Below are 19,897 nucleotides of genomic sequence, written 5' to 3'. Positions count from 1 at the left end.
TAACGGGATAGAAGTACACATGTAAACGGGAGAGAGCAAAATATCCATTTGCATATCACTTAGCTTTTAATGATGAATACATCCTATATAATATATCAAAGTACATGGAAAGTGCAGGGGGGCAATTTCCCTTACAAAAAAGTATTACTAACTGGTTAGTAATAAATACTTATTTTGTGTATTAATAATACTAATTTTAAGTATTTATTAGTACTTGAATCACTGTGATTCAAGTATTGCACCAGTATTTTATTACTGGTCAGTAATTTATGAAAGTAGTATTTAATACAGGACGAGTATTGAATACTTAGTATTAAATTTCTGATGAGAAAGCATTTAATACTAGGTGATAAATACTTATGTAATAAATACTTGTGTTGAATTACTGATGAGTATTTCAATGTTAGTACTGAAATACTGGACCGAGGATTCCATGTGTAATAAATCACTGGCCAGTATTTTAATGTTAATACTCAAGTACTGAACTGAATATTCCATGTGAAATTAATCATTGACCAGTACTACAATTTGTATAGAAACATTATAATGGGTAATTCCTAATAATATTAAGGAAGAGAGATAAAATAAGTAAGGCACAAATACATTTTATATGAAGATCTGTACTAATTCGTCGTGAGAAAAGTGTACAAGTTTTGAAATAGTACTGCGGATATCATTCTTATATCCAATTCAAAATTTTATTACTTTTTTTAAACTGAATTTGTTTCTTAAGATGATTTTTGAAAAATTATATATTTGCGCTGGTATGACACATGTAGACTATATATAACACTTACATCAAATTAAGAAGTAGTCTACCACGCAGTTGGCTCACGATCCAGAGGTCCCGAGTTCGAATCCCACCAAGGTAAGTGTGTTTTTCAAATACCAGAAAATATTTATAACTATAGACTGCATCTTAAGAAACAAATTTAGTTATAAAATAGTAATTAAATTTCGAAAAAAATAATTTTTTTTATGCCGAGTAAATATCAGAAATCGAAATATTGACAGTAAAAAAATATTGACAGTAAATAAATATTGACAGTATTAAATCACTGAGATTTTAAGTATTTAGTCAATAATACTTTTCTGTAAGGGTTAAAAGTTATAAAAAAAAAGTTTAAAAAATTTACGAGTTTGTGTCAGTGCTGTTGATGTCATTATTCTTCGCAAATGGTATCCAGAACATTGTAGACGGGACGAGGGCGAGACCGGCGGCGGCCGCGTCGGCTGATTACAAAGCGTGGGTGCGTGAGAACGCAAAAGCGATGTTTCTCATCTCGTCGACGATGAAACCGAGGAAATTGGAGCCTCTTCTGGTGTGTGTGACCGCGAATGAAATGTGGATGAAATTGTGTCTACTTCACGAGCAGAAATCAGAGGCCAATAAGATGGTGCTTCTGCAAAAATTTTATGAGTACCGGATGTCGCCCAGTGGTTCGATAAAGCAGCATATTGCAACAGTGCAAAATATGGCGGCTACGTTGACTGACGTCGGTGAGCAGATATCCAACAACGCAATTGCGGCGAAGTTGCTGGCGAGTTTAACATCCAAGTACGGGACATTGCGAACTGCGTAGAATAGCGTTGATCCGGCTCGACAGACTCTCGAGAATTTGACCTCGAGATTGATCGGGGAGGAAATGCGGCTGAACTCAGAGAGTGAGGACGGTGCAACGGCCCTGGCTGTGTCGAAAGGAAGTCAGTCGAAGAAATCGGGTGAAAAGAAGTTCGGAAAAAAGAAACAAAAATCGAAAAAGAATGTTATGTGCTTCAAGTGTCAAGAAAAAGGGCACTACGCGCGTGAGTGAAAAAGTCGCGCGAAAAAACTGAAGGCGACAACAAAGACATATGCGATTGTGCTTTTATCGGGCAGTGCGGCGGGAATGTGCAAAATCCGGTGGCGGGAAAGTCCTCGACGGAGATGTGCAGATCGATAAAAAAGATCTTGAGTGCTGATACGAAAGAAATCTGGCTCACCGACAGCGGGGCGTCGGCGCACATGACATTTCGACGCGAGTGGTTTTCTCAGTACACAGCCTTCGCGCAAGGCGGCACCGTCGTGCTCGGAGATAATGAAGAGTGCAGTGTTGTCGGTACGGGCAGTGTCACCATCACGAAGTATGTTGATGGCGCGTGGAAAAAGTCGCGTATTGACAATGTGCTGTACGTACCAAAACTAAGAAAGAATCTCTTCTCGGTTGGCGCGTGTGCCGAACGAGGTTATAAAGTCGTGTTCGAACAAAGTTCGGTGAATTTGGTGCGCGGTGGAACAGTCGTTGCAACTGGTGTTAAACAGAGTAATCGTGTTTACAGAATGCTGTTTAGAGTCGAACTACCAGTCATTGCGGAGCAGGCAAACGTGGCCGCTGTGAGCTTGCGAGTGTGGCACGAGCGTCTCGGTCACATTGACAAGCGTGCCATATGTGAACTAGTCTCGAAAGGGCTGGTAAAGGGCGTCGCGCTCAAGGGGCTCGACGACTTCTTCTGCGAGGCGTGTGCACAGGGCAAGTCTCACCGTTTACCATTCAAGAAAAGTGTCAGCAAAGCAACGACAGTACCAGGCGAGAAAGTGCACACGGACGTGTGCGGGCCGACAGAAGTGGAGTCACCAGGGGGAGCAAGATATTTCTTGACTTTCAAGGACGATTGCACAGGATTCAGGCACGTGTATTTTATTCGGCACAAATCTGACGTGTTTGATAGATTCAAACAATACGAGTGTCTCATCAGGATCAAGTTTGGTAAGCCGATGAAAGTTCTTTGCTCTGACAATGGGCGTGAGTTTTGCAACGAGACGATGAACGAGTATTTAGCGGCACATGGCATCCAGAAAGAAAATACTGTTCTGTACACGCCACAGCAGAACAGGAAGGCGGAGAGGGACAACAGGACCATTGTCGAGAGCGCGAGGTCGATGCTACATGGTAAAGATCTGCCTAAACATTTGTAGGCTGAAACAGTGATTACTGCGGTGTACGTGTTGAACCGAACCGTGTCTTCTGGAAAGGAGGCGACCCCTTTCGAGCTGTGGAGTGGACAAAAGCCTGAGTTGGGACATCTGCGAGTTTTCGGCACGCGAACGCTGGTGCACGTACCAAAGCAATTTGTGAGGAAGTTCGATTCTCGCACAAAGGCAAAAATACTTGTGGGCTACGAAAGTGAGTCAACAAACTATCGACTGTTTGATCCTGAGACAGGAAAAATTGGAGTCTCGAGAGATGTCATTTTCGAGGAAAAATTAGAAAAAGCTGAGGCAACTGCAGACTTAGACGACGAGGTTTCAGTGAAACTTAAGAAGTGCAATATCCAGGATCAAGAAGAAGCCGACGAGGGCGCACGTTGCGAGGACGACGAAGAAGATGACGTCGAGGAGGTTCCTGTCGTGGGGAATGTCACTCCGCGCCAGCCAACGGATGAGCCACATGCAAGGAATCTAAGGGATCGCTCTGTAATTCGACCACCGCGGCGATACGAGGTAGATATTGCTGAGTATGTGGCCCCAGGCTCATTTAATGAGGCCATGAGCAGCAGAGATGCCGCGCAGTGGGCACGTGCTGTCGACGAGGAGCTTCACGCTCACGAGCGCAATCATACGTGGTCGATTGTCCCAAGATCAGCAGATCAGAAGATCATCGACTCGAAGTGGGTGTTCAAGGTGTAGAAGGATCCCGAGAAAAATACAATGAGATTCAAGGCGAGGCTCTGCGCAAGGGGCTTCATGCAACGTGAGGACATAGACTACTCAGAAACGTTTGCGCCGGTTGTGCGCTACGATTCGTTGCGGGTGTTGTTGGCGCTAGCAGCGGAAGAGGACCTGGAGCTTCGGCAGTTCGACGTGCAGACGGCGTTCCTGTACGGAGTGCTGGACGAAGACGTCTATATGGAAATCCCAGAGGGATTGATCATCAGCGGGGACAAGGAGAAGAAAAATTCATCAGCGAGTGTGGTGTGCAAACTCGACAAAGCATTATACGGACTTAAACAAGCTCCACGACGCTGGAATAGGAAGTTCGTGGTTTTTCTGAGTGAATACGAGTTTGAGTTTACGCCTTTACCACATTGCGACTCCGTTTGATGGTACAGGTAGGGCTTTCGAATCTTTCTTACCCACCTGGTCTTTCAACCTGGCGAGATTATTTCTAAGATGCGAGGGATGTGGAGCGAGTGCTTACCGTCGTATCTGGAATTTCGGCAACGGTACATCCATAGGATTTCAATCCTTGTTTTTTTAAATTTTGACTGCGTTTTTTATACTTTGTTCGTCTATTGACTACGCCTTATACTCGACTTCTTTTTTATTATCTTTGTTAATCTTCGTACTTGACTTTATGTAACTTTTAACGCTGAAGAGGACACGAATAATGTGTCGAAACGTACGGTAATATATATATATTTATTTTTATAAATTGTTTGCGCTTTGATTACCGCGCTTGGCTCTAATTGTCTCTCCTATTTACATTGTGTTAATCTAGAGAGCTTATATTTTTCTTTATTGTAACTTACGCAGGCTGAGAAATGCGTCTTTCTTTCTTTCAAAGTATTAAATATTATTATGGACAGCACGTGGTCAAATTTTTTAAGCATTGGATTAAGTACAATAAGATCATTATCAAATGCAACCTTAGAATCGATTTCTTACGTAAATGCATTGAACATAACGTGACACCTTCGCACATCTCGAATTGTTTAACGAAGTTCGAGAACGCTTGGTTCGATCGTAGGGCAATGGGGAAATATAAACATTGTAAGCGCCGTTTCACCAGACAACTTCTACATATCGAACTCAGTGACACATATTGTTATGTTAGGTTTGCGCACACACAAATTTTTAAAATATCGAGATTGTTATACGGAGACATCCCAATGTCCATTTGCAATTCATTTTTTAATAGACAAAGCGGACTAATGTATTCATTCTTTGCGAGTCAACGGGCTAGGATGGACAAGAAATTTGCGTTACTTGTCTCGAGATTCAATGACCAGTCGAGAAATATTAATCGAATAAAGTATTTTTGTAGGATCCCTCCCACACAACGAAGCATGAAATTCTCCTTCGAGCCTTTGCATATTCTCGTGGACCATTCCTCGATAGAGGTCGAAATCAATCCGGAATCGTTTATCGTGGAACACAATCATCGATAAACGTAATCAATGACAAGTGGTTTATTAATCTATCATCTATAGCTGTACCAAGAGATATTCAATGTTTATTACAGCTGGGTGATAATTTCCGCCTTTTTGTAGCAAAACCTTCATATCTGACGTGTGAATTCATTAAGAGCATAGAAAATAATTTGAGAAAGTTTTTCCTTGCCAAACAGGCCGCATTGAGGAATCGAGTGGCACCCATCATTAACAATATTCTGAATTATTCAATTCCCAGAAACAACTTTAATAACAACATCCTTAAATTACTGTCCGCAACTAAAAAATTCCTCAACAACAACATAAATTTAATTCTCACAAGGGCTGACAAAGGGAACGTAACAGTTCGCGCTCGACAAAGACAAATACATCTCTGGAATTGAAACAATGTTAAATGATAGAGACACCTACATATCCATCACGACGGATCCCACCAAAAAACTCATCTCAAGCTCAAGAGAATTACTAACTAGATGGAAGAACGCTAATTATATCACAGGGTCAACTTACAAATCTCTTTATTGTAGCGACGGGGTTTTGCTGAAGGCATATGGACTTCCAAAAATCCATAAACCGAACTGTCCCTTTAGACTTATTATATCTTCTATAAATAGCCCTTTATGTGATCTGTCCTCCTTCCTCCACCGTATAATGTTCCAAAGCTTTCCGAAAGCCCGCAGCTTTGTAAAGAATAGCATAGATTTAGTGGAAGAACTTGGGAACGCACATGTAAATGACGGCTACAAGTTAATTTCATTAGATGTCGTTTCCTTGTTTACGAATGTTCCCATTGAAAGGGTATTGGACAGCATAACAGTCAGATGGAATTTTATTTCCAAAAATTGCAAAATCCCTAAAGCGGAGTTTTTTATTGCTGTCAGGCTAGTATTAAATTCCACTTTTTTTATATTTAATGGGAAAATTTATCGACAAACTTTTGGCGTCCCCATGGTTCTCCTCTTTCCCCCATGGCGGCGGATATAGTGTTGCAAGACTTGGAAGACTATAGCTCTCGCTACCTTGAAATATATCCCACCGTTTTATAAAAGATACATTGACGACATAACACTTGCGGCACCGTCGGCTCTTTTACAGCATACCTTAGATGTTTTTAACTCCTTCCATCCTAGGCTGAAATTTACCATAGAAATCGGTGAAGACGACACGTTGAATTTTTTGGAGATCACAATGATATTGAACAACAATAGGTTAACCTTTGATTGGTTCCATAAACCGACATTTTCTGGCAGGTATTTAAACTTTTTGTCGCAGCATCCTACATGCCAAAAAAGAGGTACGGCCATAGGCCTAATAGATAGGGCATTTTTGTTGTCACATCCTTCCTTGCATGCTAAAAATCTCAGACTGGTCATTGAAATCTTACTCAATAATTGTTACCCATGGAATTCATCTTTAGAATTTTGCGCGAACGTCTTAAGTTTCTGTTTAACAGAGACTCGAATACGAATGTGAGACAGAATGAAGAGGAGGTTACTCTTTTTTTCACGTTACCGTACGTCTCGACGATTACTGAAAAGCTTAGGAACGCCACAAGGGATTTGAATGTGAGACTGTCTTATAACAGCTTAAATAAGATGCGTACATTCATCAAGGCGCACAAGGATAGTCTCCTACGGTCGAATAAATGTAACGTGGTTTATAAGGTGAATTGTAATGATTGCAACGCTTCTTATGTGGGCCAAACGAGTAGGCAATTGCAAACAAGAATCAAGGAGCATCGTAATCATATTAATTGGAGTACTCCGAATCATTCTAGAATGGAATCATGATTTCGATTGGAATAGCGTTGAAGTCTTAGATAATGAATCCTATTGTTATAAACGTTTGATTTCGGAGATGATATGCATAAAAAGGCAGGCGAATGGTTTGAATTCACAGACCGATGCGGAGGGTTTACCGGTCGCGTATTTAAATGTGATCGAGAGACTGTCTAAAATTTAAAACAACTTTATGCGAGAGTTTATCCCCTCCTCTGGTTTATACACCAGTCTCTATTATGTTAACCTTCCCACCTATGCCTCACTCATTCGCGACGTTTCGAACCGTGAAGTTTGTTGTTACAATGCGATATTCCGGTCTGCAATTGCTCTGTAAGTAAATCCATCTGATTTTAACATAGATAATTTACGCCTTTACCACATTGCGACTCCGTTTGATGGTACAGGTAGGGCTTTCGAATCTTTCTTACCCACCTGGTCTTTCAACCTGGCGAGATTATTTCTAAGATGCAAGGGATGTGGAGCGAGTGCTTACCGGCGTATCTAGAATTTCGGCAACGGTACATCACATCCGTAGGATTTCAATCCTTGTTTTTTTAAATTTTGACTGCGTCTTTTATACTTTGTTCGTCTATTGACTACGGCTTATACTCGACTTCTTTTTTATTATCTTTGTTAATCTTCGTACTTGACTTTATGTAACTTTTAACGCTGAAGAGGACACGAATAATGTGTCGAAACGTACGGTAATATATATATATTTATTTTTATAAATTGTTTGCGCTTTGATTACCGCGCTTGGCTCTAATTGGCTTTCCTATTCACATTGTGTTAATCTAGAGAGCCTATATCTTTCCTTATTCTAATAGATGAATTATTTTAAAAAATGTTAATTTTTTGATATTTTTATTTTACAATTTTATTTGATATTTTATTTTATTTTACAATTTTATTTGATATCTGATTTACGATTCTAATTAAAAAAAGTTAAGTTACTATTGATGACGTGTGAACCTTCATAAAATACATAAATTTTTTAAAATCTCGATATTATATAGTTGATAGAAGTTATGTATGATATGCTATATATATAATATTTTATTAAAAATAAATATTAACAGTAAAAATAAATTATAATTTTTATTATATATACCTATTTATATTAATTGTTTAACTAGAAATTAACCTTAGTTTCATTATGTGGCCAAAACTAGTACTTATTGTGGCGAAAACTGGTGTTTTGGTGGCCAAAAACGGTGAAATCGGAACTTATGATATAATTTTTATTTTTTAAACATTTATTTAAGTTTATTTGTTTGCCGATCTTAAGTTTCTTATCTAAAAGATTCTTAAGAATATATTAAAGTAGTTAAAAGCGTTACATAACAAAAAGAATTTAATTAAAACGCATTTATTTCGTCAAAAATCCTTAAAGTGGCCACAAATGGCACCGACCCTATTGACCTTTTATGCATATTTACCAAATTGTGAACTAAAAGACGTAAAAAATGACGTTAAAAAACTAAATTATTTTTGTGACGTACAGCGTCATTTTTCGTTTTAGTACATTTTATATATTTTAAAACAATTGTTGTAGTGTTAAAATACACCGAAGACTCCCATTTTGCTATTATTTAATATGTGAAAAAGCATATTCTTATTTCAATTTGGCAGCTGTCAAACGGCTTATTTTCATCCTTGATTAGCACAATTCAATTCAACATATGTAGATTAAAGGAATGTTTTCGGTATATTTTACAACTCTATTTTATTGATTATAAACTCTATCTTACTGAAAAAAACGTTTTTATTTTAATGTACGTCGCAAGAACTTTCATGATATTTTTTTCGCTTCTGACGTCATTAATCCAAGATCGGATGCAGTGAGTGAACAAGAGCCTTAAAATTACTGTAAGATAAGCCTTTCTATCTATCATATATGTATGCATGTTTCTTTTGATTTGACAAGATGATCAGATAAAAGTGTCATTTATTATAAGCTCTTGCTGCCCACAGTCACACGTACGTTTGGACGCGGCATATTGTTCGAAAAACGGCCATTATTCCTCAAACAAATTTAAGGTTTGTTTTAAACCATCCTTCTGTGCGATAACGCCTAGCTTCATATCTGTAATCACCCCCGTGAATATTTTAATTAATATACTTAAATTGGAAAATCCTCCCGCATCCTGCCTACTCATTGCCCCTTCAGATTATATTATTACGCATTTCGATCGATGCAGCACGGCTTGAGAGGACGACGCTTTTGAAACAAGGCGACCGAAGTCAAGAAATTAATCAAAGAATTCTTCGTGATCAAGGAGCCGGTCTTTTATTGGCACGGAATCCAACTTCTGCTTGAAAGATGGTAGAAAGTGGTAGATTTAAACTGCAGTTAGTTTAATTGTAAAAAAAAGGTGTAACCATTTTTTCTTAAGATATTTTTCACGAAAAAATCCGGATTATTTTCTCTTCAATCTAATATATATTTATAATGTATACTCATCATAATATTATTATTCCTGAATGAAAGAAATAATAGAATATAAAATATAATACTTATAAAAAGTATTATACAAACTGTTAGGTTTTATATTTAGGCAGAACGGCAGCGATAATTAAGGGCTTACACCTGAGTAGAATTTTGAAAAAATCGATTTTCTTTTTATTGAATTTTTTGAAAATATATAGTTTCAAAAATATTGTGTTAAAATATTATTAAGAAATTCGAAGAATTGTAGAAGTTACGGAAGTTTTACTGAAGCGGGGCGGAGCAGAGCGTAGCGGTATCGCGCCTTTTTCGCCGGTATCGCGAGATAGCTCTCTCCTCTCAGGACTTCGTGTCCTTCGAGAAGCCTCTCCTCAAGTCGTCATCGAAGGACTTTTATATGGCCCCGGAATTGCCGACTAAAAATAAAATTATAAAAAAAAATTTTTTTAAACAATTTCATTGTTAATTAACAAAAAAATTTTTTTAATTATTACTAATATTTTCGAGTCAAAATAAAACTTTTTTGTCTTTTGCATTTTTTTCGTAAGACGAGTTGTTTTCAAGTTATAGCATTATAAACAATTAATAATATCCAAATCTCTTTTCAAATTTTAAACGCGTTTTTCTCGAAACATGGTTTTAAAAAACGGTGTTCACGATATCTCGAGAACGGATCGATAGATCTTTTTGAAATTTGGACACGATATTCTTGGATGCTTTGTCTAATTAGCTACGATCAAACTTTTATAAATTTTTTGTTACAAATGTTTAAAAAATGCATTGGTAACTTGAAAAAATAGGTCAAAAATCGACTTTAAATTCCAAACAGCCGCCATTTTTCGAATTTTTTTTTTTAATTTTTTTTGGCTCGTAGCTAACTGTCTTGTATATAACTAATTAGGAATTTAATGCATATTTTTGTACCAGATGACGTGACAACCCAAAATGGTGAACACCGCAAAAAAACGGGGCTTATGCTGATGCCAATAAACAATATTTATTGTTAATAAATTTTAATTAAAAAATTCACAAACGTACTAGAATACATGCTCTTTTTAACAGAAAAAAAGTTTTTGAATAAAGCAATTATTTCCCGAGAAAAAAATTCCCAAAATATGGTCACTTTACTCAGGTGTAAGCCCTTAAGGGGAGCCTATAGCGAAGGCCGAACTTCCTCGACGTCGGTAATGTCAACATTTCTAATCCTGTTTTCTATGTTATATATCTATGTCTGTCCTTGTCTAACCAGAGGCATCTGTCTTTGTTCGATTGCTGCGCCATCTCTCGCTACACGCAATACTGCTTATCCTGTCAACCTAAATGTGCTTTTGCTTAATAAAACTTCATTTTACGGAATCTTTTTTTCTAGACGTTGAATCTTAGTTTTATTTACACGATATTGTTCCTACATGTTGTCCCTACGTCGCCTTGGTGTCATTATATATATATAAACTGCAGTAATTTTGTTATTGTCGTCAGATGACAGTTGTATGTGCCCAAATTAGTAAAATTTTTAATTTTTTTTTGTTCCCGATATGAAATCGTACAACGCGATGTAGATTTTTGTGCGTACTTTAATTCTAGACCAAAAACTTGCAATTCTGTAAAGCCAATTTAAAAATTCCTTAAAATGAAAAAATGTCGGTAACTACCGCCACTATAGGATCCCCTTAAAACAGTTTAAAAGAACATTTAGCGAAATTGAACGAGAAAGCACTCCATACATTATTTGTACATAGAAGACAAAGATGTAACATGTTTATCATAGTAACGTCGTTCAATGCAGCGCCTACTTCTTATTAATGAATGCTCACACGGTGTGTTATAATAAATCGCTACTTTAATTGTACATATAATTGCACGCGAGATTTTCGTCCATACTCCTAACACTCCCCCATGGACGAAGAATCTTTACATTATAACGGTCATACCCATAAACTCTATACAATTCTTAAATTTTACTGTGAACAACCCTTTCGTGAGCGCATCAGCCACTATGTCGGTTGTTGGGATATGCACGATGTTGAGGTCTCCGTTTTCAGCCTTTTCCTGGACGAAATAATGGCGGATGTCTATGTGTTTTAAACGTGGTCCATATCCTCTATTCTTCGTCAAGTCGATTGCGCCTTTATTGTCGCTGTAAAGTGTAGTGGGTGTTGTTACTAAGGATAGTTCGATGTCCCTTGCCAACGCCCGAAGCCACATCGCCTCCTGACACGCTGCAGACAAAGCCATGTATTCAGCTTCGACTGTTGATAGAGCCACTGTGTGTTGCCGCTTGCTCTGCCAAACCACTAGACCACCCTGTAACAAAAAAGTACCCCCCCGTGATAGAACGACGCGTGTCGCTCTCATTTCCCCAATCTGCGTCACAGTAGCCGATGAGTCCTTCATCTTGATCGCGTTTGAATTCCAAAGCCAAATTTTTGGTTCCCTTTAAATAGCGTAGAACTCTTTTGACTGCTGACCAGTGATCCTTGCCTAGATTCGCTAAGAAACGGCTGAGATAATTTACTGCGAATATCCGGTCTCGTTCCTTGACTTGCGTATTGGAGTTTTCCTACAACTTCTCTGTACGGAATCTTCTTCATGTAGTCAATATCTTCTTGAGTTTTTGGCTCCATATCTTGACTTACAATTAGTTTAATACTTGCATCAAACGGTGTCGAGACAGAATTACAGTCTTTTATGCCGTATTCTTGGATTATCTTTTCGATGTAGCATGACTGATCCAGCCATAACTTTCTGGCCTGATCGATTTCAAGTGATCCTAAGACCTAACAGTTGCTTTGGTTCACCAAGGTCTTTTATCTTGAAGTTTCGCGAAAGCTCTTGCTTTAATTCAAGTAAACTTTCTTCATTGTTGGATGAGATCAACAAATCATCAACATAAACATCAATGAGGAGAAAATCCGTTTTATTTATCTTGAATATACGCACGGATCAGCCTGCGATTGTTTGAAGCCTAGTCTTTTCAAGATCTTGTCCAAATGTTCGTTCCAAGCACGACTACTCTGCTTCAAACCGTATATAGCTTTGTTTAACTTCCAGACTTTTCCTTTTCCCTCGTCGTTAATTAATCGGCGGTCTTTTGGCGGTTGTAGATAAATATCGTCCTTGATATCTCCATGTAAATAAGCTGCGGTTACATCTATTTGGCTCATATATAAATTATATTTTGCTGCCAAGGCACATAAGAAACGAATTGAAGCGTACCGCACTACTGGGGAATATGTCTCCTGAAAATTGACTCCTTTGACTTGTCTGCATCCTCTAGCCACAAGTCTAGCCTTGTATCGTACCACATTGCCTGATAAATCTTCTTTCTTCTTGAAGACTTATTTTGTGTCCAAGGTTTTTTGTCCAACCGGTAAATCAACACACGTCCACGTGTTGTTTGCTATCAACGAATCGCGTTCCTCTTCCATAGCTTCGATCCATTGTATGCTATCTGGCGAAGCTAATGCCTCTTCTACAGTTTCCGGATCATTTATGAAATTTCCTTTGGTAAAATACATAAATCTACTCATTGGTTTTGAAATACGTGTCGATCTTCTCGGTAATTTTAATGGCGTTTCAGGTTCGCTATGATCAACACAGTCCGAGTAATCTGAGTTTGTCTCTACGCTGTCGATTTCTTCCACGACCGTACTATCAGACGAGTTATTGTCATCTTTCTCCGTGTTGAACTCGTTCTCTTCATCGTCATCTTTCTCCGTGTTGAGCTCGTTCTCTTCATCGAACTGCAAATGAATAGAGTTTGGTTCTTTTATCTTACCTTCTTTATATTCTTCTAGGAAGATAATATCGCGACTTTTCACGATTTTCTTCGTTTGTGGATTCAACAATCTGTATCCTTTGGAGTTTTCGTAGTAGCCCATGAATAGAAGCTCTTCTCCTTTAGGATCTTTACGTCTCAGCTCTTTGGGTATATGAGCAATGGCCTTGCATTCGAATATTCTCAGGTGACTTAATTTTTGTTTTTCACCTGTCCATAATTCCTCTGGTATCTTGTACTTTATACTAAAATTCGGTGATCTATTTAATAAATACACAGCCGTCGCCACTGCTTCAGCCCAATGCTGTTTAGGGAGTTCCGCTTCAACCAGCATACTTCTGGCCTTCTCAACAATGGTCCTGTTACCGCGTTCTGCCACTCCGTTTTGTTCGGGTGTACACCTGATCGTCAGCTGATGCCGTATATACCTGATGTCTTCAGGAACCTTTCCAAGTTTTTATTCACATATTCAAGATCATTATCTGTTCTCAACGTTTTAATCCTGTGACTTGTTTGTCTTTCAGTGAATGTTTTAAATTCTTCAAATGTTTCGCTGACTTCACTTTTCTCTTTCAGAAAATATATAAACACCTTTCGGCTGTAGTCATCTATAAAAGTCAGAAAATAACGTGAGCCTCCAATCGACGTCGTCTCCATTGGCCCACAAACATCTGAATGAATTAACTCGAGTGGTCGGCTGACACGCCTTTTACTATTTGGAAATGGCCTTCTTTGAATCTTACCTTTAACGCATGGAATACAGTTTGGCGTATCCTTAATTTCGACGTCCATACCTGTATCTGGATCTTGGCAAGAATCTTGATATTTTCATGGTTTAAGTGTTCGAGGCGTCTATGTCACGTCTCAGCGGTCACCTTCTTCTTCACGAGATATACTCTATTTTTCGGCATATCGAGTTTGCATATCCCTTGCTCTAGCGACATCGTTGCCAACCTATCTCCATTTTGGTCCTCTATATAAGCATCCGTAGGAATAAAAATCACAGATAACCCCTTGCTTACCATCTCGCTGACCGAAAGTAAGTTTGCCGCACCTCCGGGGACATACATTACATTCTTCGCCGTTACTTCCTGTACACCTGACTTCATTAAAACAGGAATACTGACACTACCTATTGACTCAACGTTAACTGAATTTTTATTTGCCACCAAAAGATTAATGTCTTTACATGAGCGCTTATTCCGCAAATAGGATTCTTGATTAGTTACGTGAGCTGACGCACATGAATCTACGTACCACGATTGATTCTCAATATTCTTTGACAAAAGTAAAGTTATAAACGTCTTTTCTTTGTTTACCGACGTTTTTGCTTTATCGCTACCTTCGCTCATGTCGGGTTTACTGCCGCTCCTCTTTTTTTTTATTCGGATACCGATTTGCAAAATGACCGCGATTATTACAATTGTAGCAACGCGAATTTAAGAATTTTTTATTTTTCTTCGCGAGAAATGCGGTCTGATGACTGGTATTTTTGCCACATTTCGCGTCTTTTACATCTTCCAAAATTTTCGTTTTAACAGCATCCGCAGTTATTGTCATACCTGAATTTTTGATTCCCATAATCATGGGACGATACTCATCTGGTAGATCGGCCAGCAGCAGCGTTCCGATCCATTCGTCCGACACTGGAAATCCTAATCCGTTAAGCTTATGTGCCGTAGTGACGATCTCGTTAACGTAGTTTTCTACCGAGTTGCATTTTTCCAATCGTGTGGTCGCCATCGTTCGCAGCAAGCTCACCTTCCTCGTAAGCCCTGAGTCTTCAAACGATATCTGCAGCTTCTCCCACACCTCCTTCGCCGTATTCGCATTTTGAATATGCGAGTAATTGATTGGCTCGATCAGTTTGACCTTCGCCTTTGCTAGTTTCTACTCGTCAGTTTCTGTGCCCTCGATACACTTCCACAAATCCTCGTGCTCCAGGAATGCAGTCTTCGCGAATCTCCATGTGGAATAATTTTTTCGCCCTTTTAGTCGCTCGATCGACGGGATCGCTTGCACACTCGACATGTTTCGGGAGTTACACAATTTCACACAGATTCAGGCACAATTAAAATGTTACACTGTTTTGTGAATGCCTGGGCTCATAACCTGTTAAGGATGCTAAAACTTAGCTTTCAATGCGAACGCTTTATCGCCGGTCTAATGTAACGGAATCTTCCTTATCTACTATGTACTATATACATATATTCTCTCGTTTCCTTTTCACTCCGTTTCTACAACACACGTTCGCTAAGCTCGTAACTGCCCGGTTCACCTGTTCACGTGCTCGTGCGATATCAGATTCTCAGAGAAACATCTCGCTGTATTTTTCGTATATTGAGTGAATAAACATAATTATAATAATAGACACTGTGTCAACTCCCACACTCTAACATAACTTGTTAGGTTTTATATTTAGGCAGAACGGCAGGCGATAATTAAAGCATTTTAAAAGAACATTTAGCGGAATTGAACGAGAAAGCACTCCATACATTTATTTGTACATAGAAGACAAAGACGTAACATGTTTATCATATAGTAACGTCGTTCAATGCAGCGCCTACTTAATTCTCATTAATGAATGCTCACACGGTATGTTATATCCAGATAGCCGAGCGTGATAGAGCATATTGAGCAAACTAATGCATTGCATGTGTTTTCATATATTTGCTGTAAATTTGCTGACATCGAAATAGAACACGTTACAAATATATAGCTACATGATTGCTTATACATGCAATCAGTTGACGCAATTTCAGGAGCAAACGGTCCGCAATATTAGTACGTTCCCTGATAGCACAGAAAAGTTTCTGCAACATTGTAGGAACATAACATTGAAACATTGAAACTGTTACAGTTATGTTGCGTAATGTCTCTGAAACGTCTCTGCAAGATTGCAGCAACGTCAAAATGTCCGCTTCGGTCCGCAAGAAACGTTTATGAAGTATTACAGAAATGTAAAAAAAACGTATATATGCGGGAATAAATATTGTTAATAAAAAAACATAATTTATTAAATCACAAGTTTTATTTTTTTTATTTGTAGAAATAGGTTAGTATTGTATAATATTTCAACAGATTATACATTTATATATTTATTATATTAATTATATTTATTATAATAATATATTATTTATTATATAGTATTAATATTAAAATTTATATTGCATCATCATCAACGTCCGCTGTCTTCTGATGTTTACTGAAAATGAAAATAATAGTGTGATAAAAATAACGAAAGAGCATGTTATTTATTTAAGAGGACTTAGTAATAAAAAATTTAAACAAATGAGAAAAAAGTTAAATTAATTTTGTACTTCAAAAATTTATATATATAATTAAGAATTTCAGTATTTTTTTTTATTTTTTCACATATATTCTATATACTATTTCTAAATCAAAAATTGGTCATTATGTAATTATTTAATATGTATTATAATCAAAGTTATAATTTTTTTCATTTTGTGTACAAGTCGACTCCGTTTTCAACGAAAGTTCAGGCAATGAATAGTTCGTTCGACCAATAATAAGAATACCATCATCAAATATATGTTATCTATATAATGTATTGTTTTATATGAATATGTTATTAAAATTCCTTTTCGCGCTTAACGCATTCGTTTTCACGCTTAACGCGCATGATGCATCTACTCTTATCTAACATTCGGTGAACAACAAGGATAAATATGCTTCATACACAACATGCGTGAAACGGAATGCATCTTAAGTATTATAAAAAGGCTTCGTTGTTACTTGAATATAATATCCAAAATACTATAAAAGATGTAAGATGATTAGTTCATTATTTCATCGTTCCAAAAGCTTTCGGTCGATTCGAACAAAAAATCAAACAATTTAAGTAACTGGAATTCTAATATATTAAAGGCAATTTTTTGTATTTTGTTTTACATTATATGTATAAGATAATTTAATAATAAAATGTAACATATTAGGAAAATTGTAGAAAATTAATATTTTATTATCCAGTACCTTTTAAAAATCTATTAATTATACAATTTTTAAAAACTTACGTTTTTCTTTGTTCAAGACTGCGCTCGTGTCTTAAAGTGCCTTGCACAAGCCACTTGGAGATATAATGTGTGATATCTTTCTCTGTCACTTTGTCATCCGTAATACGCACAGCTCCTAAAACATTGATTAATATTTATATTTATAGTACTGTATTGAAATTAAAATATTAAAAATTAGTCGCACAACATTTCAAAACTTACGTATAATACACTTCGCGAGCAGCAAATCTTTGAACCCCATTTTTTTTAGCTTTCCAGCCCAACTATATTGTACAGATATCTCATTTGTGATCGTTCTTTTTAAAATGTTTATAATCAATTCTCGGCTATCACGTCCGCCGATTTTATTCAACGAAATGGCCTATAAAAATTAATTTATTATAATTAGGAACATATACATATATTACACATCGACTGATCTTTTTTGCAAGCTCGTATCTAAATTTTACGAAATTTCTGGTTTTTCTGCTTAAACGCTTCGGGGTTGCCAGAATTAATGATGTATTTTAAAGTTTATGTATGTGAAAAAAATATTTACCATTTGTTCAAAAAAGTCTTGGTTTTCAAGATCCTTCTCCATATTTTGAACTTCCTCATTGGTTTTTAATGGTAGAGCTATAAATTTCTGCAAAACTGCCATTTCATTATTTTTTAGGGTACCATTTTGGTTTTCTTCTAGTTTGCTGAGCCGATCATCTATTGACTTTAATTTCTCAAATATTTGATTTAGTCGTCTGAATATTTCAGGCAGCACATCTACAAAAAAATAGAATACAGACTTTCGGACACACATATAATAATTGTTATCGTAATACAAAAATAAGTAATTTTGTTTTTATTAATTTAATGCAATTATATTAAATATATAATTTTGAAATATAATATTTTATACTAACCGTTACCTTTGCCTGGAGTGACTGAGGCTTCTTTTGCAATATTTTTTTTCGAATTAGGATAGAATTCCTCGCTTTGCATTTTTTCCTTGGTAGGTTTATTGACAATATACGATTTTGGCAATGATGGTGGTACTGGAAGTGACTTTTCCTTAGTCACTTGTTGATTTTCAGAAATACTATTATTGTTTTGATCGCTGTCGTCAGAAGTTGAAGACGTCTTTTTTTGGCGTAGTATACGTTTCTGATGTGAAATGTCGATGTCGGAAATATCCAAGTCGGAATATTCTTGGGCAAGTTTTACTTTTTCAATCCCTGATGCGTACGTACCTGAAAATTAATAGAGAAAACGACATAAAATCTCAATATTAAATAACATACATTAAAATTGTAAAATAATTTACTCACTTGAGGTCCCAAAAACGCGCAGAATTTTATGAGCAGTCCAAGTACAATCAGGACTGGCTTTTTCCATGATTGCTTTCCGAATTTTTTTTTTGTTCGTGTAAGGCGGCCAGTGACACATTGTTTTATTATCAAATAACCACGATGATGGCACCAACTGCAGTCTGTCATCAAAAAGCGCTATTGTAAATCGCGACATTTTCAATCTCCTGTAAATATCCTACCTATGAAAGCAGTTAAAATAAATAATTAAAATAAATCTAGCTTTACAAAACAATATTAAGTTAGTATCAGACTATGCATTGGAGATTGAGGATTGAGAATTAAAGGTTGAAATTTGACCAATTGTATTTGATCAAAATGTATGTCATATAGAGGTGTGCGAATAGTTCGAATTCGAATCGAATCGAATCACAGTAGATTATACTATATGACATACTATATGACATACATTAATACATTTATTACTACGCAAGACAAGATAGAATGGGTAGAAATTTGTTACATTTGTTAATTATGTAATATAAATTGTAACAGTAATATATATTTATATATAATATACAAATACATTTTAATATTAAATTTGCTATCCAAACATCCTTAACTCATTACATAAAAAATCAGGACACGAGAAACAATTATAACAATTAAAGTTAAATTACGTTTTAAAATAAGTTTGAACATAAATTCAAAAGTCAAATTTCCATAAAACGAATAAAATATATTTTATGTATGTATGATAGGAAAAACAACGCTTAAGTTATCTTTGTAAGGTATTTTCCACATCTTAGCTTGAATTTTTTTACACGGCCATTCACGTACGCGATCTTCTTCAATCACAATTTGAATATTAAAAGTATTTGATTCGCAAGAAGGTAGCAAGTACAAATTTTTAATGTGTTTTCTTCATACCTCGGTCGAAAGTACGTACCTCGGCTTCGCCTCGGGGCATCATGACGCGCAGGGCCGAAAATTCAACTTTCGGCCCTTGTAGTGTAATATACTATTTAATTTTTTACCAATAATTAATTTTGTGGTATCTTCACATTCTACTAAGTTTAAAACTGAAACTACGTTTCCATTTTCTAAAAGTACACAATTATTTCGTTGATTATCGCAGTGGATCGAGTATGAATTACAAAGAAGCATTTTGAATTGAGAAGCAACATTATATCCATCAATTAGAGGTCCGTTTTTATGAGATTTCTTGAATCGCATGTGATCATCAAAGTTAACAGGATTTGAGGCTTTTAAACCCAACATTTCTATTTCGGCGTACCGTTTTACTAGTTGCTGAAGAGGTTTATCTGGTTTACGAATCAATGTTTTAATATATGTCATATGATTTTCAAATGGAAACGCACTGAACTCATCTACGGGTCCATACTTTCTAACGTCTGCACAAA

The 19,897-nt window shown here is 36.7% G+C and overlaps 2 protein-coding genes across 8 annotated transcripts in view; one reads left to right on the top strand and one right to left on the bottom strand.

Moving 5' to 3' along the window:
• Shab (Shaker cognate b) overlaps nucleotides 1-19,897 on the top strand; it is a 651,715-nt gene that overhangs the window by 28,645 nt on the left and 603,173 nt on the right. The window lies entirely within an intron of this gene.
• The window catches only part of LOC139818709 (uncharacterized), a 4,802-nt gene continuing 999 nt past the window's right edge, over nucleotides 16,095-19,897 (bottom strand). Inside the window, exons 1-6 of one of the 2 annotated variants that reach the window (XM_071787541.1) lie at nucleotides 18,495-19,897; nucleotides 18,090-18,416; nucleotides 17,732-17,949; nucleotides 17,395-17,554; nucleotides 17,194-17,308; nucleotides 16,095-16,364 (exon numbers count right to left, since the gene is read on the bottom strand). The exon at nucleotides 18,495-19,897 is cut by the window's right edge and continues 999 nt beyond it. In XM_071787541.1, the coding sequence (XP_071643642.1) occupies nucleotides 16,322-16,364; nucleotides 17,194-17,308; nucleotides 17,395-17,554; nucleotides 17,732-17,949; nucleotides 18,090-18,416; nucleotides 18,495-18,690 (1,059 nt within the window). In that variant the 5' untranslated portion in view covers nucleotides 18,691-19,897 and the 3' untranslated portion in view covers nucleotides 16,095-16,321. The remainder of the gene's footprint in view (nucleotides 16,365-17,193; nucleotides 17,309-17,394; nucleotides 17,555-17,731; nucleotides 17,950-18,089; nucleotides 18,417-18,494) is intronic. The other variant, XM_071787542.1, reaches the window with a different exon arrangement.

This window comes from Temnothorax longispinosus, chromosome 9 (assembly GCF_030848805.1).
Source record: "Temnothorax longispinosus isolate EJ_2023e chromosome 9, Tlon_JGU_v1, whole genome shotgun sequence".
Classification (NCBI taxonomy): domain Eukaryota; kingdom Metazoa; phylum Arthropoda; class Insecta; order Hymenoptera; family Formicidae; genus Temnothorax; species Temnothorax longispinosus.
Note: the sequence above shows the minus strand (reverse complement) of the source record. Positions and strands in the feature narration are given on the sequence as shown.